General features: G+C 35.8%; 2 protein-coding genes across 11 annotated transcripts; both read left to right on the top strand.

The window, feature by feature from the left end:
- LOC101246648 (probable inositol transporter 2) lies at positions 1–19036 on the top strand. Of its 10 annotated transcripts, XM_026032502.2 has the most exons (8): positions 54–356; positions 853–923; positions 5070–5405; positions 5736–5843; positions 5993–6595; positions 12020–12070; positions 12581–12923; positions 18780–19036. In XM_026032502.2, exons 1-7 carry the CDS (start codon positions 230–232, stop codon positions 12914–12916), a joined length of 1632 nt encoding a protein of 543 aa, XP_025888287.1. In that variant the 5' UTR covers positions 54–229; the 3' UTR covers positions 12917–12923; positions 18780–19036. The 10 variants fall into 10 exon arrangements, with proteins under 10 accessions (XP_004245014.1, XP_025888287.1, XP_025888286.1 ...); XM_026032501.2 differs by lacking the exon at positions 18780–19036 and having other exon boundaries at positions 12581–13043; XM_026032503.2 differs by lacking the exon at positions 18780–19036 and having other exon boundaries at positions 55–356; positions 12574–13043.
- On the top strand, positions 18778–26090 carry LOC138337630 (uncharacterized). The gene is made up of 3 exons (XM_069287736.1): positions 18778–18844; positions 19382–20846; positions 25837–26090. The coding sequence occupies exon 2, from the start codon at positions 19382–19384 to the stop codon at positions 20303–20305; it is 924 nt and encodes a 307-aa protein (XP_069143837.1). The 5' UTR covers positions 18778–18844; the 3' UTR covers positions 20306–20846; positions 25837–26090.

The raw sequence follows: 26090 nt of genomic DNA, 5'->3' as shown, positions 1-26090 counted from the left end.
CCTCTATTTTATGTCGCACGTTTTTCTTTGTCCTCTATAAATCTTTAGAAAATTCTCTAGGTAGGTTATCTCTTACACATAATTATAATATTTCCACTTTCCATGTTGCTAAAAGCCCCTACTTAATTAGCTTTATTATTAATTTATCTTCTTCTACTACTTTCTAGTTTCCTATTTTTTTTCACTTGTTTGTGTTTAATTAAATTGAAATTAAAAAAGCTGAGTGGAGATGGAAGAAGTAGTAGCTGAGGGAACAGCTTTTAAAGAATGTTTAGCTCTTTCATGGAAGAATCCTTATGTTCTTCGTCTTGCTTTTTCTGCTGGAATTGGTGGCCTTCTATTTGGCTATGATACAGGTACCCCACTCTCCTATTTACAAAATTAATTCAGATACTAGATACCGACGAAGTCAAAAATTCTACTACAAAATGCCAACACAAACACTTCTATTCTACAACATTTTAATATATTAAAAATATATTATTTAATCACTTAATATATTATTTTATTTATGTATGATTTAATTTTCAGGCAAAAGTTAACATCATCATAGCTATGCTCCTAGTAAAAGAAATAGAGGCATAGCCACAATTTTAATTAAAATATATCAAAATGTAAAAAAGTAAAATTACATATTAAAAGTTTAATATATATATATACACCCTTTCAAGTCTATCATAACTATGACTAATGCTACTCAAAATAATAAATTAATACTATATCAGAAAGAAGTGTACATAAAATAATTTTGACCAATATTATATAGTTTAATTATTGAATGATGTTGTATAGGAGTGATATCATAATTTTGACCAATATTATATAGTTTAATTATTGAATGATGTTGTATAGGAGTAATATCAGGAGCTCTACTTTACATTAGATATGACTTCAAGGATGTTGATAGAAACACCCTCTTACAGGTTTGTTTGCACATGACAACTATTATCCTTATTTATTTTTAAAATCTTTTATTTAGAAATAATTTAATTTTAAATTTTTATTTATCATTAATAATCACACAAATGTTGATTATACTATTACTTTGTTTTAATTTGTGTGTGTAACTTTTTCTTTTTAGTTAGTTTCAAAAAATTAACATCTTTATCATATGTATTAATAACAATTATCTTCAAACAACCATTTTCACTTTCGATAAAAGATTTGTAGTCACAAAAAAAATTTAATAGCGTATTCTAAATTTCAAGTTTAAATAACATTTTTTGTTTCAAGTTTTGTATCTCCGTTAAATACCTTTGTATAAATTGAAAAAGAGTACAAATTTGTTTTAACATGGTTTTAAAAATAGTTAAACAAAACCACATAAAACTGACTGGAGCTAGGAAGTACCTATTGTTGCTTATTATGAGTAAAATAATTTATTTTTTTTAAGGGAAAAGGATCAAATATGTGCCTAAACTATTTGAAAAGTTTAGATATACCTCTCGTTTAAAATTTGGTTCATTTATATCCTCGCCATCCAACTTTTGGTCAACATATGCCCTTATGGCCGTTAGTTGGCCAACTCGAAATATCCAACTCATTTTACTTTTCCTTGAATGCCAAATGAATTTTTCACGTCATCTTTATGTACTATGACTTGACATTTATATTCAAGGAAGATGGGTCAAATATGCCCCTAAACTATTCGAAGGTCTAGATATACCCTCGTTTAAAGTTTGGTCCATTTATACCCTCGCGTCTAATTTTGATCTACATATGTCCTTGTGGGTATTAGTTGGTCAATTCGAAATATCCAACTCATTTTACTTTTCTTTAAATGCCAAATGAATTTTTCACATCATTTATATATATTATCACTTGACATTTATATTAAAAGAGAAAGGGGTCACTTATGCCCTAACTATCCGACCCAATTTTAAAACACATATACGTCCGTCTTTTAAATGCTTCAATTATGCCCATAATCTAACTCATATATGTGTGAATTATTCTGTTATTTACATCATCATCAACTGCTGCAGCTTGCAGTTGTGTCTGTAACGTAGTTGCGGTGAATTCCTCCACTCTAGCCCTTGCCTGCGAGGTTTGTTCCTCCAGCTCTGCATTGCGCCGAAACGCTTTTCAAATCTCGACTTCCTTTTCCTTCAGTTGTCATGCCATTGATTCCTCGGCGGTTCCAATCAAAGCACGATAGTGTTTGCCTTTTAAATGGTTCAATTATGTCCTAATCCGACCCATATAGGATATTTAAAAAAAGGGGTCGGGTTGTATAGATTATTTAAAAGATGGGTCGTATATGTGTTTTAAAATTAGGTCAGATAGTTAGAGGCATAAAAGACCCCTTTCTCTTTTAATATAAATGTCAAGTGATAATACATAAAAATGATGTGAAAAATTCATTTGGCATTTAAGAAAAAGAAATGAGTTGGATATTTCGAGTTGTCCATCTAACACCCATAAAGGCATATGTAGACCAAAAGTTAAAAGGCGAGGGTATAAATGGACAAAATTTTAAACAGGGGTATATCTAGACCTTTTTGAATAGTTTAGGGGCATATTGACCATTTTCCCTTGAATATAAATGTCAAATGATAATACATAAAATGACGTGGAAAATCCATTTGGCATTTAAATAAAAGTAAAATGAGTTGGATATTTTGAGTTGGCTAACTAACAACCAAAAGGGCATATGTAAACCAAAAATTAAACGGTGAGGATATAAATGGACCAAACTTTAAAAATAAAATATATCTAAATTTTTTTGAATAGTTTAGAGGCATATTTGATATTTTTCCTTTTTTAATTGGTTTTAGATAAGTTTTTGGTTATTTTTGGGACCATTGCCTGAATTAGATTAATTCTATCATTTAAAGCTGTTCGTTTAGGCCCATGCTATGTGTACCATATCCGAAAAGCTGTTTTTGTTTGGCTTTTTCCACTCCGCAAAATAATTTACACATGCCACAAGTCACGTTGTTGGCGGGACCCACTCCTTTGATTTCCACTAGAATTTGATTGGAACAACCTTGAATCATGTAGATTCCTAATTTTATACCTTCACATGTTTTTTTCCTAAAAAAAATAATAATCATTTCATCGAGTATTTAAATTTATGTGATTTTTTCCTAAATTACACCCTCTTTAACTCTCCCCACAAATTTTAGCTTTGGTTCTATTTGTGTTCACATCTACTTCGAGAAAAAACATTGGCATTTTTACATTTTATTATATCCATTCAATAAAAAATTGACAGCATATATATATATATATATGGAGAAAAATATTTATTTTTGTAGCAGTAAATATGTTATAGTGATAGTTGAAAAAAATAGTTTTCCGAATTATTCTATCAATAGCAAGCACACGATACAAATACTTTTTATATCATAATCAGTTTTGTAATGGTTGCACTAGTCTCAATCAGCACATTCAGTGGTGTGACCACAGTCACCCCAGGGTGTCCGATTGGACACACTTTATGTTGCATATATATACGCATGCGAGCGGGCGGGTATGTGTGTGTTGTGTATGTGTGCGCGTGCACATGCTCTGTGTGTGTGAAATTGTACATTTAAATAATATATATTTAAAGTTGGACACCCTAGACAAAAGCTACGCATTTGACGCAGTGGTATTGGGTGTCCATTTGAATGAAGAAGTTTCAGGTTCGAACTCGAAATATCTCTTAACAAAATAACACGTGTTATGTATTTATTAATTGACTTAAATCATCTACGATCCCTTAAAATTGTCCGCATAATTCGTTTAAACACCTCAACTAAGGTTTGTATCTACTGAACACCTATGCTCCTTAAAAGTGATGCCTATTTTTACATTTTTTTACATTCAGACAAAAATATGATGTGTGTACTACATTCGTTATGACATGACACGACATGACACATTGATGAATTAAATGTTGACATGTGGCATTTGGTTCCAAATTTTTATTTTAAAAATGAATTTCTAAAAACTAATTATTTTAGTCTATTTAGCTAACTAAAAAAAATAAAAAGGAATCTTCTAAAAGATATACCCATCCACCCCACCGCGACCCCTCTTTTTTTTTTCTCTCCAGTTGATCCAAATCTTCTCCAACTTTCCTACAAGACACCTCCCTCAAACAATTTTTCTATTGTAATTCTAATCTCTCCATCTAGTTTTGGTACGAGGAAGATGAAAAAGGTTTTGTCTGATATCATTTTTAATAAGCTTAATTAGTTTACATTTTAATTTGAAGTGGTGATGTCCGCTTGAGTGACCAGAAATAGAAATGAACGGAGATCGGCTAATTTTTTAACTAAAATATCTAAAATTCTTCTTTCTTATCACAAAATCACATCAATTCGTAGATTCAATTCTTTTTTTCACAAAATCACATCAATTCGTAGATTTAAATTTTTTCTTTTGGAAAACACATCAATTCGTGTCCGTATATATATATATATAAATGAACGGAGACATTTCAGATATTTTAGTTAAAAAGTTAGCCGATCTCCGTTCATTTCTATTTCTGATCACTCAAGTAGACATCACCACTTCAAATTAAAATGTAAACTAATTAAGCTTATTAAAAATGATATCAGACAAAACCTTTTTCATCTTCCTCGTACCAAAACTAGATGGAGAGATTAGAATTACAATAGAAAAATTGTTTGAGGGAGGTGTCTTGTAGGAAAGTTGGATATAAAGAATTAAAAGAAGCGAGATAAAAAAGAAAAGAAAAAGAAGAGCAGAGAGTTTGGAGTTTTGAGGAAGAAGATGATGACTAGAATAAGGAGGTGGGGTTGATTTCTTTGTTTATTAAGAAATTAATTTTAAATAAATTTTAGTTTTTTTAAAGTCCAATATCAATTAAAGAAAAAAGAACTGTACAAGTTTTTAAAAAATAAAATACTTTTTGGAACCTATTCACGCGCTAATACTACGTGAAGTACATTGATATTGTGACATGAACGTTTTGTGTTTAATAGATATATATATTTTGAAAAAATTTAGATGTTCAATAGGTATAAGTTCTAGTTAAGGTATCTAAATGAATTATGCGGACAACTTTACAGGTCTGCCGATAATTTAAACCTTATTAATTTGTTAATCGCTTGTAGGAATGTATAGTGAGCATGGCAGTTGCTGGAGCAATTATAGGTGCAGCAATTGGCGGTTGGCTTAATGACAAATTTGGGAGGAAAAGTGCTATACTCATTGCTGATTTCCTCTTCTTTGTTGGAGCTGTGATTATGGCATCAGCAATAAATTCAGCACTCCTCATACTTGGTAGAGTCTTTGTTGGATTTGGTGTTGGTATGGCATCAATGACTGCTCCTTTATACATATCAGAGGCTTCTCCTGCTAAAATTAGAGGTGCCCTTGTTAGTACCAATGGATTTCTCATCACTGCTGGACAATTCTTATCCTATCTTATTAACCTTGCTTTCACCAAGGTAGGTATACTTGTTCCGACCCAAGTAGGGCCGAGGGGGTTCATCTTCTTTATCTTTACTAGAAACTGTACTGTTTATACATTGATAACAATTTATATATATATATATATATATATAGATATAGACCTTAAACCCTTTTAACTTCTCAATTGTGTTTACTTCTTTCATATGTTGAATCTATTTAGTAAAAGATATCTCGTGCGAGGACGAGTGTTCTGTATAAGTCACTTTAACCATTTCGAAGAAACTTATTAGTAACTGTTCTGGCGTTTAAGGCGTAAAACCATGCACATGAATCATGATGTTAATTGAAGCTTGTTTTTACTGTAGGCACCAGGCACCTGGAGATGGATGCTTGGAGTAGCAGGATTGCCAGCCCTCCTTCAGTTTATATTAATGCTTCTTCTTCCAGAATCGCCTCGTTGGCTTTATCGCAAGGTTAATACGAGTTGTTTCTACACTTCTTTTAACACTTCTAGTGTTATTTAATTGTTGTAGCAGATCGTCCGCTTATTTTGCAAATTATGCTAGTTAAATTCGATTAAACTAGTATTCCACTAATTACAATGTTTTCTTGATTAAAACAGGGAAGGCAAGAGGAAGCTAAGACAATACTAAGGAATATATATTCATCTGAACAAGTTGAGGTCGAAATTCAAGCTCTTAAAGAATCAGTAGACAATGAAATTGAAGAAAACAGAGTATCTGAAAACATCAATCTCTTCAAACTATGCCAGACGAAAACAGTTCGTCGTGGACTAATAGCTGGAGTTGGTCTTCAAGTCTTCCAACAATTTGTAGGCATAAACACTGTCATGTATTACAGTCCTACTATCATTCAGCTGGCTGGAATTGCCTCGAACCAGACAGCTCTCCTTCTATCACTTGTTACAGCGGGGCTAAACGCTTTTGGCTCCATTGTGAGCATATATTTTATAGATAGGACTGGAAGGAAGAAGCTTCTTGTAATCAGCTTGTGCGGTGTTGTGATTTCTCTGGGGTTTCTATCAGCAGTGTTCCATGAGGCTACTTCAACTTCACCAGCAGTTGGTATGGCTGAGACATCTCGCTTTGCAGCAAATTTCACTTGTCCTGCTTACCATGATGCTGCTTCTGCTAGTTCTTGGGATTGTACTAGGTGTCTTGAAGCTTCTCCTAGTTGTGGCTTCTGTGCTTCACCTCAAAATAAGGTAATAATGTCCCTAATATGCTACTTGTACTGAAAATAGATATTTATTTTTATTTGTCAAGTTTGAAAAATCAAGAAATAATTGATCTTTTGTTACCTATTTTAGCCTCAAGTACTATTCATTTTCAAAAACAAGGAACATATTATACTCCATTTCTTTCAAAAAAACATTGTCTCATTTCCTTTTTAGTCTATTTAAAAAAAAATTGTCCCCCTTTTTTTGTTTTTGACAATACTTTAATTTTAACTTTCCATATGACATGTTTAAGACTATAAGATCAAAAGATATTTTGGTACATTTGATATAATTTTAATTTAGAACCACAAAATTTAAAATTCATCTTTCTTTTCTTAAACTTCTTTCAAGTCAAACTAGGTTATTCTTTTTGAAACGAAGAGAGTAATTAAAGGTTGATGTCATTAGCTTATCAATTTATTAATTACTTTTTTAAGGGGCGTGTTAAGTGAAACATGGACATTTTCATAAACGAAATGTATATGCTAAAAATCTTTCATATTCAACACAGTGTAAAATTACACAAATTTGTTTTAATTTTTTCTTTTTGTAGTTGCTACCTGGGGCATGCCTCATGTCTAATGATATAATTAAGGATTCTTGTCATGATCAAGATAGTTTATGGTACTCAAGAGGATGCCCTAGTAGATATGGATGGCTAGCCCTACTCGGGCTAGCGTTCTACATCCTTTTCTTCTCTCCGGGAATGGGTACTGTTCCATGGATTGTTAACTCGGAGATATACCCTTTAAGATTTCGAGGGGTTTGTGGAGGAATAGCTGCAACAACAAACTGGATTTCAAACCTTATTGTTGCACAATCCTTTTTGTCATTGACACATGCCATTGGAACATCATGGACTTTCCTTGTATTTGGAGTCATCTCTGTTGTAGCCTTGCTTTTTGTCCTGATTTGTGTTCCAGAAACTAAGGGGCTTCCTATTGAAGAAATTGAGAAGATTTTGGAGAGAAGAGGTTTACATATGATGTTTTGGAAGAAAAGGGCTAATGAGAAGAATGGTGGAGAAAATGATACCAATAAAGAAGGGGATGGAGATGTATGAAGATTGAAGATATGTTAAAATAAACATAGATAACTTTGATTTGAACTGAGAATCCTTTAATTAGTTTACAGTGTTTGATAGGATTTTCAAATTATTGAAGATAAATAATTAATATGATATAGATTATTAGATCAAGATGGATAATTGATAAGAACTTTTTTCAAGGAAACTTATTTTGTTCAAGAATAACTTCTTCCTCAATCTTCCCTTCTCTTTATTCATACTTTTTGGATTTTTCATGCTCATTCCCAAATTTGGACTCACTACTAAAAAACTGCCAAAAATTAACGGCCAAAAGTGACGAACTGCGTCGTTTTTTGGTCAAAATCGATGGAGAAGTGATGCGGTCATGTTTGTCGCTTTTCAAAATGCGATGGACTGCGTCGCTTTATAATTTTTTTAAATAAAAGCGACACTCCGTTGCTTCTTTTAATTGAATTTTCTAAAGGCGATATAGTCCATCACTTTTCTGGTTATTTAATATTTGAAAATCCCAGAATAGCGACAGATTAAAGGACCCTGTCCGTCGCTTTTCTGGAAATTATTTTTGTGAGAAATCCAGAAGAGCGACGGACTAAAGGACATTGCTCGTCTCTTTTTTGGGTTTTAAAAAAATAAAACCCAGAAAAGCGACGAACAAAATCACCATGTCCGTCGCTTTTTTTGTCATTTTTTTAAAGTAGAGTTTCTGCTGCCCATCTCCGGAAGTAATTCACTTCAATTCAGCCCAATCAAACACAAAATTATAAACAAGCTACACAAAACATTAAACAACAAAGTTAAATTAACATTCAAAAGTATCTAAATCACAATTTAAAGACTTATAAAGTCTTTTACAATTCATTTAAAAATTTCAAAAAGTTCATAAATTAAAAGAGACCTAAACTAGGGAGTGACATCTACAAAATCCTCCTCCTCCTCACTGTTGTCATCGGTCTCCTCAAAAGCCAAAATAGTAGGTTGACGAGCGAGGTTCAACACTTGTTCTTTGATTTGCTGAATGGTCTCATTCATGCTTTGTTGTTCAGCTACTCTTCTCTACTTCGACTCTGCCAATGCTGATATATGTTGTGCTATGTGAGCTGAGATAACAACAATTTGAACACCTTTAAGTGCCTCGGCTTGATGTGATGATCCAATATCTCGTAAGCTTGACTGGAGTCGTTTTACATCATTTCAAGAGCCTAGACCATATACTCTACCTTTGTGTATCACCCTACAACTTTTTTTGTCCAAATTTGGGTGGACAATTTCAAGTGTCATTTGGACCGAACTTTCTAGATTCTCAGCGACGTACTGATGAAACACGTTTTGCATATTCAATATAAAAATTGACATCAATATATATGTATCATAAATATATTCACTATTAATATATATTATTCATATAATTGTCATACAAAATTTTGTTTCGTCCTTTCCTTCACCCAGACATTCGGATCCGACTCATTTTCTTTCTTCCTGACATGAGTCTTCTTGAAAACTGCCGGTCCAATGGGAGTGTGCCCTAATTGTTTTTCTTATATATAAAATTTGAATTTCATAATGATATTTATGAATCAACTAATTATTTATTTTCAAGTTTGAATTAAAACTTTGCATCTCTGTTGCAATTGTTCGAACGATCTTTGTACCTCCGACATGCAGCGAGCCACCTTTTTTGGATTGTCCTAACATTACCTTAAACTTATATGTGTTCCAATACAGACACAAGTCATCTAAAATATGAGGCACCATCCAATCCAGACGTTGATCAATATCCCAAACTTTCTTTAGCAAGCTAGACAGTCTGGCGGATGCCCTCCTCTCAAATGTGGTCATAATGATCAAATTGTACCTCGACTCTCAAGTACACAGTGTGAAAAGAAATTGAATAGCGTTAATTATATTGATAGTAAAAAAAAAGTAAAGTATACTAAACTTAACAAAAAAATATATACCTCAAATTCATTAAACATCACATGACATATACTGGTTGGAATCTCATTCCAAGAGTGGTAAGCATGTGTATAAAGTCTTCTAACACAGTCTTTTAAAGCCCGAGCAACATTCTTTACATGTTGCCACCTGCAAAACACACAATAAATATGTTATTTCATGGATAATATATTAAAGTATAAAAAGTAACAAAATAAAATAACAAATAGATAACAAAACAAACTTACGATGATCCATCCGGATCAATCATGACTCTACCAAGTCTCCTCTCAAATATTTCTCTCTCTAGAAAACCCCATTGAAGAAGAAGCTAGGGCTTGAAGTTAAGGTCAAGAATAAATGCTCCGTTGCTAAAGGCTTGTGCTAGAGCATTGATTAAGGTATATTTAGCTTTTCATCTATGGGTCCTTCCAACCTAGAGCCCCCTTAATAATTCCCCAATTGTGGATCAAACACCCAATTCTAACTAGGGTTCTTCTTACATTGAGGGTAGGGTGTGGGTATTGATTCCAATCTAGTGTATAAAACCTAATAATGAATGATTTAGATTTTTAGTGATATTATGATGAATTCCTAAGATTTATATGGTAAACCCTAGTCTAAATCAATGAATACGATATTTGTGGGTTGATACCATTAGAGGTGAAATTGAACGTTCATGAGTGACCTTCTTGAATCAATGTCAATAATAATAGTTTAAGTTTAGGAAGACATAATAATGAATTGAGTTTAGCCTAATTGAATATGATTGATCTTGACATGTAAAGGTGAATTGGAACCTTTATGGTAAATTGCAACTAGAATCACGTAATAATGAAAAATGTGATAAAAATACCTTGAAATCTAGGTATAAAAAAGAGATTTAAAAAGAAACCTTAAAGTAAGGTTGGTGATCATGATAGCTAGGGATTTAAGGTAAATTTAATTTTAATAATTATTGATGTAAGGCTTTGAGAGTAAAGTCTAAAAGAGAATAGAAGTCTAATTGGTTGAATTGCGGTGAAAGACCTATACTTACCAAACCTTACCTATATATTCTTGTTAGATGAAAGTGATTGAATTACTTGAGCATGGATTGATTGTCATGGACATACTTCCATGATAGATGAGTGTTAATCAAGGCTTAGCAAGTAAATATTGGTTGTATGTCTGGTTCCAAGTGGATATTGACAATGATATGGAGTGTCACACAAAAGAGGGTTCGGGCTCCAAATAGAAAGGAGAAATGCACCTAGTTGATGTGAGGACTATCCAAGTAAAAGGGGAATTGTTAGATAGTAGAGTTAAGGTTATACCAAAGTTAGTTCTAAGGAGATGGGATCCTTCACATTGTTGAGTCAAGTTTTTTAATAACAATCTCCATATATAATGAACTTAGACATTCTTGAGAAGCATCTCATAAGATTCAAATCATAATGAACTAAGACTTACATAATGAAGTAACTCATAGTGTTCAAGAAGGTAAATGGACTTAGAAATGCTTAAGATAATATCTCCTAGGGTCCATGGGAAGAATGAACTTAGACATACTAGAAGTAGTATCTCATAAGGTTTAAGCTATAATGAACTAAGATGTGCTTAAGGGAGTACCTCATAGTGTTCTAAAGATAAAGAGAGGAACTAGGTTCCAAACAAAGAAGTATTAGTAAGAAGACCTAAAAGTGGTACTTAGCTTGATTAGTATTATGGGATTCTAAGATTACATTGCATAAGTATGACTTAGGGTTACTAAAGAGAATGAGTTTACATAGTATGGTGCCATAGTTGCCTTCCTTGATATAGTTGACTAAAGTGGAGATATTCCCTTAATTATGAGAGTTAATCTAATAATGAGGTCAAGGGAGGGAGAATATGACTAAGAGGATTTCTAGGTTATGCTTAGTGTGAAGGATAGTATGGGATGCCTTTCATGCATTGCACAAATGTGCTTTGAGGTTACCTAGAAGTATGGCGCCATTATGGTAGAAAATCTTAAAGATTTAGACCATGTATATGAAAAATTATTAACAAATGACCAAGAAGGGGTACATGGATTGGATGGTATTATGGGATGCTATTCTTGCTTTGTATGTACATGCTTTTGAGGTTACTTTAGAATGGTGCTATTATGGAATGGATGACTAATACTCAATTATGCTTATATGATGCTTATGATGATGAATTGGCTTATTATGATTATGATGTATCTCATATGCTCATTAAATATGTCTTATGTTGACTTATGATTATAAGATGCTTGTGTTAAATAATATGCTTATGACTATGTTGTTATATCTTTTGCTTATGTATTTTGTTGACTAACCATTTTGAGATGCTCTTATGATGTTGTGCTAGATTTCATACTTGGTAAATTTTGTACTAACACATATTGCCTACATTCTAATCAAATGTAAGGTTTCAAAATTCAGTTTTCTTTGGACGATATTTTTCTAGAAGTTGCAAAAAGAGTTGAAGAATTGGTGAGTAGCTTAGAGGACGAACCCATTACTTTAATTATGTCATTTATTATGTTTTATACTTTGTATTGGCTGTATCCCAAGAGTTTTTTATTTCAAGAGTCTAACAGATGGTGTGAGACAAAGTTAGAAAAGACTCCCATTGGCTTTATGAAAATGTTTTCGTTGTATGGTTTAAAATATTTTAAATTTCCCCTACTTTTCTAGTATCTTATATCATTATTATTCTAAGGGTTGTATGAGACCCCTTCGGGGTCTAGTAGGTCATGTTACATCTAGGCGATATCCCTAGGTCATGACAAACTTGGTAATAGAGCACAAGGTTTAGAATGATTCTAGGATTGTCGCAAACCACGTCTAGTAGAGTATTGTTCATAAATGTGAAGAGCACCACATTTATGAATAGGAGGTTATTGATGTTTAAGAAATCTCACTTATTCATTCTCTAAATCGTGCCACAGAAGTTTAGTTCTAGTAGATCCTTCTTCTAATGTATGCCCTATTAGATTTCAGGTTATGGCAAATACTAGGACTAATTCTAGGAGGGATGAGGAACACAATATAGAGACATATGTTACTCTCCAAATTCCAAACCAAGCTCCTCCTCAAGCTCCAAATGACCCTCCAGTGGAGAATGTCACTCTTGCGGAGTTTAGGGCCTATATGCAATTGTTGGCTCAATCCTTGACGGCGCAAGTCAATATGGATGTTGTGGCTCCGGCAAATGGCTCCAAGGTGGAGAAAGATCCTCAAGGTCTGATAGATGAGATGTATAAGGCGCTTGCTATCGTAGGATTGATTTCGGTAGAGAAAGCGGAGCTAGCCGCTTCTCAATTGAGGGATCAATGAATTAAAGGTATGATTTTGTAGTATGAAATATTACATTTAATGTATTTTGTGTTTTGAAATTAAGAAACTAAAGTTATTTTATGTTTTGAAATTAAGATTAATTAATACATGCTTGCATTGAAATTAAGATATATTTCTTAATACATGTTTGAATGATTAAGATAGTGCATAAAAATTTGAACATCGAATGATTGCGACTCTTACTTATTTAACACCTAAATGTGAACAATTTGTTTATTGGTTTGCTATTTAAATTAAAATAAAATAATTAAATACTCTTTGACAAATAAATTAGTATTTTATAAAAATGAAATATTAATGATCGCTTGTGATGATTGAGATGATTTATAGTAGTAGTGAGGACAGTGCTAGTGACTATTAATAGTGATGTTGATAATCATGATATGGGAGATGGTGTTCCATTGACTTGTAGTATGATGATAAGGATTGATTTTGATGATGGTCATGGTAATAATAGTGATAACGAAGTTAATTGATGTTAATAATTATTGATTGGTGATGATAACCAAAGAATATGTGATGATAAGAATTGATTTTAACGATGGTCATGGTAATAATAGTGATAACGAAGTTAACTGATTTTAATAATTATCGATTGGACATGATAACCAAAGAATATGTGATGATTGACAATAATTTTATGATAGTTAATAGCAATACTATATGTATATAATATTAGAACCTGATTCGTTGAAGTTTAAAATTAGTATTAGAACTCTCTAAGTGCATGAATAACATTAATAATAGGGAAAAATGTTTGAAATATATTTGAACTTTGAAAGAATTTGTTGTAACAATACCGAACTTCCCTGCACTATTTAATAGGGTATTTTAAAGGTGTATATACACCCACGAGGACATCATAAATATTGCATCATTATAAATAGTAATGTGTCCTCGAGGACACATTATAGACCTTTAAAATATAGTATTAAATAATGCAGGAGGTAAAAGGTCCTCAACAAAGTTTGATATCGTAACAACAATTTCAACCAAAATTGAAGTATTTTTCAGACCTTGTCCCTTAGTAATATCATATAAAAGTACTGGTGGTCAAACTTTTTCAAGATTAAAAGTTTTTTTTTTCCTTTTAAGTTTAGGTGTTTGCCTGTTTGGCTAAGCTTTTATGAGGAAAACAATGTTATCGAGAGAAGTAAGAACTATCTTTGAGAACTCAAAAAATTGTTTTATGCTAAAAGTAATTTTAAAAATAAATAGATTTCAGAAGTTTGACACTTTTAAAAAGTTTGATCAAACAATAATCACTATTCAAAAAAAATATTTTTAAAATTAATTAGTCAAACACAAATAAATTTACAGATTAAAAAAAAAAACGATTTTCAGAATAATTTCAAAAAGAATTCTAAAATTGCTAACTCATTGTGACTGCTAGCCGCTTCACATTCAATTGGTTTATGTCTCTTTCAAAAGTGAAAATAAATATTTATTAAATTCCAAAGGTTAGTAGATTTTATTCATGGATTATTTAGGTATAGCATAATATTAGAGAATTGAAATCCTTTTTGGAACTAAAAATGAGAAGAAAAGAATATGCGTGTTGGTAAAGTAATATTCCAAACATTGTCTATTAGTAAAGTTGAAATATAATAATGATTGGAAAAAGAAAATGTAGGATCCAACCTTGTATGAATTTTAAAATGGTCAAAAGATGAAATAAAAAGGAAAAGAAGTGAATGCAAAGGAACAACCTTATAGTTTTCTCAATTTTTATAAATTATATTTATTTCGAGAAAGGACCTTAAATATCCTCGAAGTACTGAAAGTGAAACAAAATTATCCTCCATCCACCTATTTGCTTCAAAATTTCCTTCTCAACGACCTATTGACTCCAAATTACCCTTGCCATCCACCTTTGGGTTCAAAATTGACCACTTATTTAACTATTTTAAATTTAAACTGTTAAAATATTTTTAAAATATTTGGCGCTCAACTATTGGTTATAATTTAATTTATTAATATCATTTATAAATCAACCCACTACCCACTCATTACTAATTCAACCTCACCCAATTAATAAACCAATTCAAATATCAAAATTATCCGAGTCTGAATCGATGCCCCAATTAAATTTAGGTTGATCTGCTTATTTAGGAGGATACTTTCAATAGGATTTTCTTTCAAGCTTGAATTCGAAATTTATGATTAAAGGTAAAGAAATAGTACATCTTGAATTAATTCATGCATTTTTAAATATAATTTTAAAAACTTATGATTTATTTTAAATATTAAAACTTTAATATATTTGTCACATCCCGAGCTACCTCCGAGACGCGGACACAGAACTTAGAACCACAAGTGATCTCAAAATAACCTTGTTGGCATGATCATGAGCATACTAAAGATAATAAACTGATGCGGAAGCTAAATCATAATTAAATCTGAAAAGATGGGGAATACCCATATTTTATAACTGAGATATTTGAAAACAATGAATTTAATACAATGAAAATATTAACTCAATACTAAGATGAATCTAACAATGTCTGAAATAAGCCTCTAAACTGGACTAGAAATACTGGGACAAACCCCAGCCAAATCTAGCAAAAACTGAAACTAAATGACTAAAGACTTAAATGAAACTCATGACTGTTGTCCTCGGAGAATGAGGACTCACCACTCAATCTACTTAACTGGAGATCGGAAGTCGATCTATGCGTGATCTGAATGCTGAGAACCTGAACCTACATCACGAGAAGATGTAGCACACATATGCGTCAGTACTTGAAAGGTACTAAACATGTAGGATAGAGTAAAGCTGAAATAAAATATAACGAACAAACATAAAAGCAAATATAATAATATTACATGATAAACTGAATTACTGAGCTAATTGAATGCAATGACCAATTTATAACATGCTGAAACTGAATACTGAATATACTGATAAATGGCCAATGAAGAGAGTCTGCCTGAACTGTGGGAGCTATTAATAACCGATAATAAAACCACATGAGCTAAATGTTAGTCCGATGTATACGCCCCATTGAGAGGACCCAATATACCCTGCCAAAGGTATAAAGGGATGCTGGCGTGATCACTAAATTGATTGGCCAAAGAGGGGACATAAAACTTACTTGGCTAGTAGTTCTTGGACTAATTGAGTATGCTGAACCCTAGTCCAACTCGGTATTATGCTACTCCCATTGATTTATTCAGTAAACTGATTATGTCTGAATTTTCTGTACATACTGGATAGCTCAAAACTGAACATGCAAACTGAGAATGCAACATTTAATCTGATAATGATGCATTAAAAACTGAGGTATGTACAACTGAATTGTCTGAAATATCTGACCTAGCATGTATAATTCAGGAACTAAAGAAATACAAAGCTAGGGTTCTGAAATTCATGTAATAATCTGAATAATAACATGATAATATTATTTGGAACATATATTTAATAAATTAATGAAGTTCTATTAAAGTTCTAGAAACCCTAGGTCTAAGCATGATATAGGAATCAAGAATCTGACTGAAAACTAGGGACCTAATGGGTGAAAGGAATCTACTAGTGAAATCCCAAATATCTGGTGATGAAATCCAAGAAAAAATACTTATGTTTCGGGGCTGGAATTGTTGGAGCTTGTTGCCTTCTTGAACTAAGGTTCTTGAGCTTTTTTTCCTTTCTTGCTTCTAATTTTCTAACTTTTGATTTAATGATTTGACTTAGATATGTTTTAGTTATGTTTCTAGGATTAAACTGACTAAAATCTTATTATTTCGGGTCAAAACGACGTAACTTAAGGTTTAAACGAAGTGGGGAAAGACAAAAATACACCTGGATAAGTTGCTGTTGGACCAAACCACGTCCAGGACTGATGGTTCATCGTCTGACCGACGCCCCATTGTTGGGTCCGTCAACTGGGCCTGTTCGACAGATCTTTACTAAAATGGGCATAACTTTTTAGACAGAGGTATAATTTTAGCTAGGCCGGTGGCTATGGAAAGCTAATCTAATTATCTATATGTGGGTAGGTCATGGACACCTAATTCATTTTGTGATAAGAGTCATGACCATTTGAAGTTGACCCAACTATATTTCCCTTTAACTTTCTAAAAATTTTCCACCTACGATCAGGCCTATGGTCCGTAGGTCCACCTACGAACTGTGTTGGTCATCCGTAGCTCTTGTCAGAGAGTGGGTGAATGGGGGTCTCGATCGACGATCATGGACTACGGACCATCGTCCGTCGATCAAGACTTAGCCAATTTTTCCTGGATAAAGTTTTGGGGAGTCTCTGATCCCATCGACGGTTGTGCAGGATGGACCGTCGTCTTTCCTACAGGCCGTAAGTCCGTTCTTCGTCCAAGAGTTAACCAATTTTTCTGGGTTGAAGTTTTTGGGAGACTCTGATCCCATTGATGGTTGTGGAGGACGAACCGTCGTCTGTTCTACGGACCGTAAGTGTAACGACCTGTTTAGTCGTTTTGAGCAGCAGACTTTGATTCTAGAAAAACTGGCAGGGACGACGGACCCCACGACGGACCGTCGAGGGGGTCTCGTTTCAAAACACTTAGAAATTCTGAAAAATGGGCACTGAAATCGACTCTCTGAACTTCGTAACGGAATGGCAGGACGGACCGTCACAGACTCTTCAGAGAATTGAGTCTCTGAACTCTGTGACGGAGCAGCAGGAAGGACCGTCGCAGGCACGACGGCCCGTCACAGGCTGCGTAATCCCAGGCTGGGTCGGATTTCTGTAATTATTTTAAAGGGCGTTTTGGACTATTCCTGCTTTAATTATAAAGTTAGTGGGTTAATTTTAATAAGTCTAATTACTTGGGGGTTAAAAGAGGTAACCTTAAGTTAATTAGTGGGTTATTATTGCCATCTTTTATTCTTAATTATATGCTAATTAGGGTAAAAGAAAGAGGGTTTAAATAAGAAAAGTAGAAAGAACAAAGAGAGAGGGAGAGGATCGAACGAGGAAGAGAGAAAACGAAGAACAAAGCTTGGGAAAATTGCTTGCTTGATCACTAATCTTCGGTGGAGGTAGGTTATGGTTTTTATACTATTCGTAGTAAACTCTCAATAGTGAATGATATGTATTGGGTAGTGTTGTAAACCCTTCTATATGCTTAATTGTATGCTTGCATGAATTTGATTATGTAATTGTGATAAAATAAGCATGATGAAGCTATTGAATCCCAAATCTTGAAAATCTCTTGTTAATGATGATGCCTTGGTATAAAAGAAGGCTTGATGAACTAAAGTAATGAGATTGATGATGCCTTGGTATAAAAGAAGGCTTGATGAACTAAAGTAATGAGATGATGATGCCTTAGTACAAGATAAGGCTTGATAAATTAATAGAATGAGATTAATGGATCGGGTGTCACGAACCGACACGTAGAATTAGGGGATCGGGTGTCACGAACTGACACGTAGAATTAGGGGATCAAGTGTCACAAACCGACACGTAGAATTAGGGGATCGGGCGTCACGAACCGACACGTAGAATTAGGGGATCGGAGTGTCACGTTACGACACATAGTAGTAGGGGATCGGAGTGTCACGTACCGACACAAGAGGAATAAAGGTAATGAATCTTGAAAGAGGTTAATATACTCAATCTAATGAACCTAATTCCCAAATGAGTATGGTACTGAGGCTTGAGTCCTCATGTGTGAACTTGGCGGTACTTGGTAATGATTATAGTGCTTGTTGTTGCTACATGTTGAGTATTGTAGTTGATTTATTATATTACTTGATATATACTGTTTTCTATTTGGAGTTGGCCGATGATACCTACTCAGTACTTGTGTTTGTACTGACCCCCTACTTTTATGTTTTGTTTTCTTTGTTAATTGTGGAGTGCAGCAAACGTACCGTCGTCTTCAACTCAACCGCAACTCTAGCCAGTCTTCATTACTCCGAATATCAGGGTGAGCTAACGCTTCTAGCTTGGAATGGATCTTCTTCTTCATGTCTTGATGCCTTGAAGTTCCGGCATGGACTAGCTTTTACTTGTTTTAGCTTCTTAGAATACTCTTAGTTTAGTAATTTGATCATAGATGTTCTTGTGATGATGACTTCCAGATTTTGGGGATAATAATAGTTATTGATTTTATTAATGAGTTTAAGTCTTCCGCATTACTTTCTGTTGATATTATATTGAAATGTTAAGGTTTAGATTGGTTGGTTCGCTCACATAGGAGGGTAAGTGTGGGTGCCATTCGCGACCCGATTTGGGTCGTGACAAACTTGGTATCAGAGCATTAGGTTCGTTGGTCTCATCACACAAGAACGAGTCTAGTAGAATCTTAAGGAACGGTAGAGGGACGCCTTTACTTTTCTTTGAGAGGCTATAAGACTTTAGGAAAATTCCATTCTTTCATTCTTTCTTTCGTGCTATTACTTGTGTCCAATTGGTATCTAGGTGATACAAATTTGTATCTGACTATCTTCACTCTATTTCGCAGATGGTTAGAACTAGAGCAACAACCGCGCCACCATCAACATCAGCAAGACAAGATGTATCTGAGCCAGCCACTGAGATTGTAGCTCGAAGAGGAGCAGTGGCAAGAGGCCGCGGTAGAGGTCGTGGGAGGACGTCCTCTAGGAGAAGAGGACGAGCACCTAGCCCATCTGGTACTAGGGCGGTGACTCCTCCACCGATTGAGGAAGTAGTAAGAGAAGGGGAGGATGGGGAGAATGAACAAGTGCAGAATGAGGAATTGCCACCCCAACCTACCCCAGAGATGATCAATCAGGTTCTGGGTTATCTGATCAGGGCCAGACACCTCCAGTGTTTTCTGCACCAACACCTAAGGTTCCGGAGGTACAACATGCGGTTACTATGGCTCCCCGCATGGATGCCTATGGATGCCTCATTGGAAATAGGTACGTTTCCTCGTCTGACTATAGGGCCGATAATGACAAATGATCAGCATGAACTTTTTAGTAAGTTCTTGAAATTGAAACCTCCAGTCTTCAAGGGTGTTGAATCTGAGGATGCCTACGATTTTCTTGTTGATTGTCATGAGCTACTACACAAGATGGGTATAGTAGAACAGTTTGGTGTTGAGTTTGTGACTTATCAGTTTCAAGGGAACGCCAAATTGTGGTGGCGGTCACATGTTGAGTGTCAACCAACAGAGGCACCACCTCTGACTTGGGCATCATTCTCTAGCTTGTTTATGGAGAAGTATATCCCCCGGACTTTGAGGGATAGGAAAAGAGATGAATTTTTGAGCCTAGATCAAGGTAGGATGTCGGTTACTGCATATGTGGCTAAGTTTCGTGCATTATCCCGGTATGCCACCCAACTTTGTTTCAGTCCACAAGAGCAGATTTGCCGTTTTGTGAACGGGTTGAGATTAGAGTTGCGGATTTCAGCCTTATAGGTAGCGGCTACAGCGAAATCTTTTCAAGAAGTGGTAGACTTCGTGATAGAGGTAGAGGGAGTGAAGCCAGATGACTTCACCATGGCATCAACATCAAAAAGGTTTCGAAAGGGAGGTGAGTTTAATGGTTCTTACTCTAGAGGACATGGTTCAGGAGGTTACTCAGTTCGACCAATTCAGTCTTCACTATAGACTGTAGTTGGAGGCCCACCTCAGACCAGTCAATACTTCTCTGAGAGACCTATGCTTGACTCCAGAGAGTGTTATGGATGTGGGGAGACTGGACATATTAGGAGGAATTGTCCAAAACAGAGTTATAGATCCTCAATAGCTAGAGGTAGAGGTGGTCATGGTAGAGGCCGTTATTCTGGAGAACGTGGTGGCCGAGGTAATGGCGGTCATCAAAACGGCCGGGGTGACGGACAAATGGGAAATACTGCAGCACAACATGGTAGGGGCAACGGACAGACAAGTAATGGGGCCCATTGTTATGCTTTCCCTGGGCGATCTGAGGCGGAGACATCTGATGCTGTCATCACAGGTAATCTTTCGATTTGTGATTGCATGACTTCTGTATTGTTTGATCCTGGATCCACATTTTCTTATGTATCTTCCTCATTTGCTAATGGTCTTAATTTACCTTGTGAATTGCTTGACATGCCTATTCGTGTTTCTACCCCGGTGGGTGAGTCTGTGATAGTTGAAAAAGTATATAGGTCTTGTTTGGTGACTTTTGTGGGGAGTAATACTTATGTAGACTTGGTTATCTTAGAAATGGTTGATTTTGATATAATTCTGGGTATGACTTGGCTTTCTCCGAATTTTGCGATCTTGGATTGTAATGCTAAAACTGTGGCGTTAGCCAAGCCCGGGACAGATCCGTTAGTGTGGGAGGGTGACTACACTTCCAATCCGGTTCGTATCATCTCCTTCCTTCGTGCTAAGAAAATGGTTAGTAAGGGTTGTTTGGCTTTCTTGGCACATCTCAGGGATGATACTACCCAAGTACCTCCAATTGAGTCGGTTTCGATAGTCCACGAGTTTTTGGATGTGTTCCCTGCAGATCTTCCTGGTATGCCACCAGATAGGGATATTGATTTCTACATTGATCTTGAACCGGGCACTCGCCCCATTTCTATACCCCCTTATAGAATGGCTCCCGCGGAGTTAAGAGAGTTAAAGGCCCAACTTCAAGAGTTGTTGAGCAAAGGCTTCATTAGACCAAGTGTATCTCCTTGGGGTGCTCCTGTTTTGTTTGTGAAAAAGAAAGATGGGAGTTTCCGTATGTGCATAGACTACCGGCAGTTGAACAAGGTAACCATTAAGAACAAGTATCCTATTCCTCGCATTGATGACTTTTCGATCAGTTACAAGGTGCTTGTGTCTTCTCTAAGATTGACTTGAGATCCGGTTATCATCAATTGAAAATACGAGCAACGGATGTGCCAAAGACTGCTTTTCGGACCAGATATGGGCATTACGAGTTTGTAGTGATGTCTTTTGGTCTTACGAATGCCCCTGCTGAGTTCATGAGCTTGATGAACGGGATTTTAAAGCCATACCTGGATCTCTTTGTGATCGTATTTATTGATGATATACTGATATACTCAAAGAGCAAGAAAGAACATGAGGATCATTTGAGAATGGTATTGGAAATGTTGAGGGAGAAAATGCTTTATGCCAAATTTTCCAAGTGTGAGTTTTGGCTAGATTCAGTGTCCTTCTTGAGGCACGTGGTGTCTAAGGATGGAGTGGAGGTGGATCCTTCTAAGATTGAGACAGTGAAGAATTGGGTAAGACCTACTAATGTGTCAGAAATTACGAGCTTTGTTGGTTTAGCTAGCTATTACCGTCAATTTGTCAAGGGATTCTCTTCCATTGCTTCCCAATTGACGAACTTGACTAAGCAGAATGTTCCATTTGTATGGTCGGACGAGTGTGAAGAAAGCTTTCAGAAGCTCAAGACTTTGTTGACTACTGCACCAATTCTCACCTTGCCCGTGGAAGGTAAAAACTTCATTGTTTATTGTGATGCTTCCTATTCTGGGTTTGGTGCGGTGCTAATGCAAGAGAAGAATGTAATTGCTTATGCTTCGAGGCAATTAAAGGTGCATGAACGTAATTATCCGACCCATGATTTGGAATTGGCTGCGGTAGTGTTTGCATTAAAGCAATGGAGACACTATTTATATGGGGTTAAGTGTGAAGTATACACGGATCATCGTAGCCTACAGTATGTTTTTACTCAAAAGGATTTGAATTTGAGACAGAGGAGATGGATGGAACTACTGAAGGACTACGATATCACTATCTTGTATCATCCGGGAAAGGCTAATGTTGTGGCAGACGCCTTAAGTAGAAAGACAGGGAGCATGGGAAGTCTATCCCACTTGCAAGTTTCTAGACGTCCATTGGCTAGAGAGGTTCAGACTCTGGCTAACAACTTTATGAGGTTAGAAGTAAATGAGAAGGGAGGATTGTTGGCTTGTGTGGAGGCAAGATCTTCTTTTCTTGACAACATTAAGGGAAAACAGTTTGATGATGAGAAACTAAGCAGAATCCAAGATAAGGTATTGCGAGGAGAGGCTAAGGAAGCACAAATCGATGAGGAAGGTGTTTTGAGAATCAAGGGAGGGTATGTGTACCCCGCGTTGATGATTTGATCAACATTATTCTGACAGAGGCTCATAGTTCAAGGTATTCTATACATCCCGGTTCAACCAAGATGTATCGTGACCTAAAGCAACACTTTTGGTGGAGTAGAATGAAGCGTGATATTGTTGATTTTATTGCCAAATGTCCAAACTGACAACAAGTAAAGTATGAACACTAGAGGCCCGGAGGAACACTTCAGAAAATGCCCATTCCTAAATGGAAGTGGGAGAGAATTTCAATGGACTTCGTGGTTGGTCTTCCAAAGACAATGAGTAAGTATGACTCCATTTGGGTGATTGTTGATAGGTTAACTAAGTCTGCTCATTTCATTCCGGTCAAGGTAACTTACAATGCAGAGAAGTTAGCCAAACTTTACATCTCGGAAGTGGTGCGATTGCATGGGGTTCCACTCTCCATTATATCAGATAGAGGTACGCAGTTTACTTCTAAGTTTAGGAAAACATTGCATGCGGAATTGGGTACTAGGTTGGACCTTAGTACTGCGTTCCATCCTCAGACCGATGGTCAGTCTGAGAGAACGATTCAAGTGTTGGAGGATATGCTTCATGCATGCGTATAGAGTTTGGTGGCCATTGGGATAGCTTCTTACCCTTAGCGGAGTTTTCATACAATAATAGCTATCACTCAAGTATTGATATGGCTCCATTCGAAGCATTGTATGGGAGGAGATGTAGGTCTCCCATTGGTTGGTTTGATGCATTTGAGGTTAGACCTTGGGGTACTGACCTTTTGAGGGATTCATTAGAGAAAGTGAAATCTATTCAAGAAAAGCTGTTAGCGGTGCAAAGTAGGCAAAAGGAATATGCAGATCGAAAAGTTAGAGACTTGGAGTTCATGGAGGGTGAACAAGTCTTGCTGAAGGTTTCACCCATGAAAGGGGTGATGCGTTTTGGAAAAAGGGGTAAATTGAGCCCAAGGTATATTGGTCCCTTTGAAGTACTTAAGCGAGTAGGGGAGGTGGCTTATGAGTTAGCCTTGCCTCCAGGGCTGTCTGGAGTGCATCCGGTATTCCATGTGTCTATGTTGAAAAGATACCATGGGGATGGAAACTACATTATCCGTTGGGATTCAGTTTTGCTTGATGAGAATTTGTCTTATGAGGAGGAACCTGTTGCTATTCTAGATAGAGAAGTCCACAGGTTGAGGTCAAGGGAGATTGCATCCACCAAAGTTCAATGGAAGAATCGACCCGTTGAAGAAGCCACTTGGGAGAAAGAGGCTGATATGCGAGAAAGATACCCACACCTGTTTAGAGATTCAGGTACTTCTTTTCGCCCTTGTTTTTCTTCTTATGATCGTTCGAGGACGAACAATGGGTAAATTGGTATCTATTGTAACGACCTGTTTAGTTGTTTTAAGCAGGAAACTTTGATTCTGGAAAAACTGGCAGGGACGACGGACCCCACGACGGACCGTCATGGGCACGACGGAACGTCGAGGGGGTCTCATTTCAAAACACTTAGAAATTCTGAAAAATGGGCAGTGAAATTGACTCTCTGAACTTCGTAACGGAATGGCAGGACGGACCGTCACAGGTGTGACGGACCGTCACAGACTCTTAAGAGAATTGAGTCTTTGAACTCTGTGACGGAGCAGCAAGACGGACCATTGCAGGCACGACGGCCCATCACAGGCTGCGTAATCCCAGGCTGGGTGGGATTTTTGTAATTATTTCAAGTGGCGTTTTGGACTATTCCTGCTTTAATTATAAAGTTAGTGGGTTAATTTTAATAAGTCTAATTACTTGGGGGTTAAAAGAGGTAACCTTAAGTTAATTAGTGGGTTATTATTGCCATCTTTTATTCTTAATTATATACTAATTAGGGTAAAAGAAAGAGGGTTTGAATAAGAAAAGTAGAAAGAACAAAGAGAGAGAGAGAGGATCGAATGAGGAAGAGAGAAAATGAAGAACAAAGCTTGGGGAAATTGCTTGCTTGATCACTAATCTTCGGTGGAGGTAGGTTATGGTTTTTATACTATTCGTAGTAAACTCTCAATAGCGAATGATATGTATTGGGTAGTGTTGTAAACCCTTCTATATACTTAATTGTATGCTTGCATGAATGTGATTATGTAATTGTGATAAAATAAGCATGATGAAGCTATTGAATCCCAAATCTTGAAAATCTCTTGTTAATGATGATCCCTTGGTATAAAAGAAGGCTTGATGAACTAAAGTAATGAGATTGATGATGCCTTGGTATAAAAGAAGGCTTGATGAACTAAAGTAATGAGATGATGATGCCTTAGTACAAGAGAAGGCTTGATGAATTAATAGAATGAGATTAATGGAGCGGGTGTCACGAACCGACACGTAGAATTAGGGGATCGGGTGTCACGAACCGACACGTAGAATTAGGGGATCGGGTGTCACGAATCGACACGTAGAATTAGGGGATCGGGTGTCACGAACCGATACATAGAATTAGGGGATCGGGTATCTTAAACCGACACGTAGAATTAGGGGATCGGGTGTCATGAACCGACACGTAGAATTAGGGGATCGGAGTGTCACGTTCCGACACATAGTAGTAGGGGATCGGAGTGTCACGTACCGACACAAGAGGAATAAAGATAATGAATCTTGAAAGAGGTTAATATACTCAATCTAATGAACCTAATTCCCAAATGAGTATGGTACTGAGGCTTGAGTCCTCATGTGTGAACTTGGCGGTACTTGGTAATGATTATAGTGCTTGTTGTTGCTACATGTTGAGTATTGTAGTTGATTTATGATATTACTTGATATATACTGTTTTCTATCTGGAGTTGGCCGATGATACCTACTCAGTACTTGTGTTTGTACTGACCCCCTACTTTTATGTTTTGTTTTCTTTGTTAATTATGGAGTGCAGCAAACGTACCGTCGTCTTCAACTCAACCGCAACTCTAGCCAGTCTTCATTACTCCGGAAATCAGGGTGAGCTAATGCTTCTAGCTTGGAATGGATCTTCTTCATGTCTTGATGCCTTGAAGTTCCGACATGGACTAGCTTTTACTTGTTTTAGCTTCTTAGAATACTCTTAGTTTAGTAATTTGATCATAGATGTTCTTGTGATGATGACTTCCAGATTTTGGGGATAATAATAGTTATTGATTTTATTAATGA

The sequence above is a fragment of the Solanum lycopersicum genome, chromosome 8, assembly GCF_036512215.1.
Source record: "Solanum lycopersicum chromosome 8, SLM_r2.1".
Taxonomy (NCBI): domain Eukaryota; kingdom Viridiplantae; phylum Streptophyta; class Magnoliopsida; order Solanales; family Solanaceae; genus Solanum; species Solanum lycopersicum.
The sequence above is the reverse complement of the archived record's forward strand: the minus strand, read 5'-3'. Positions and strand labels throughout refer to the sequence as shown.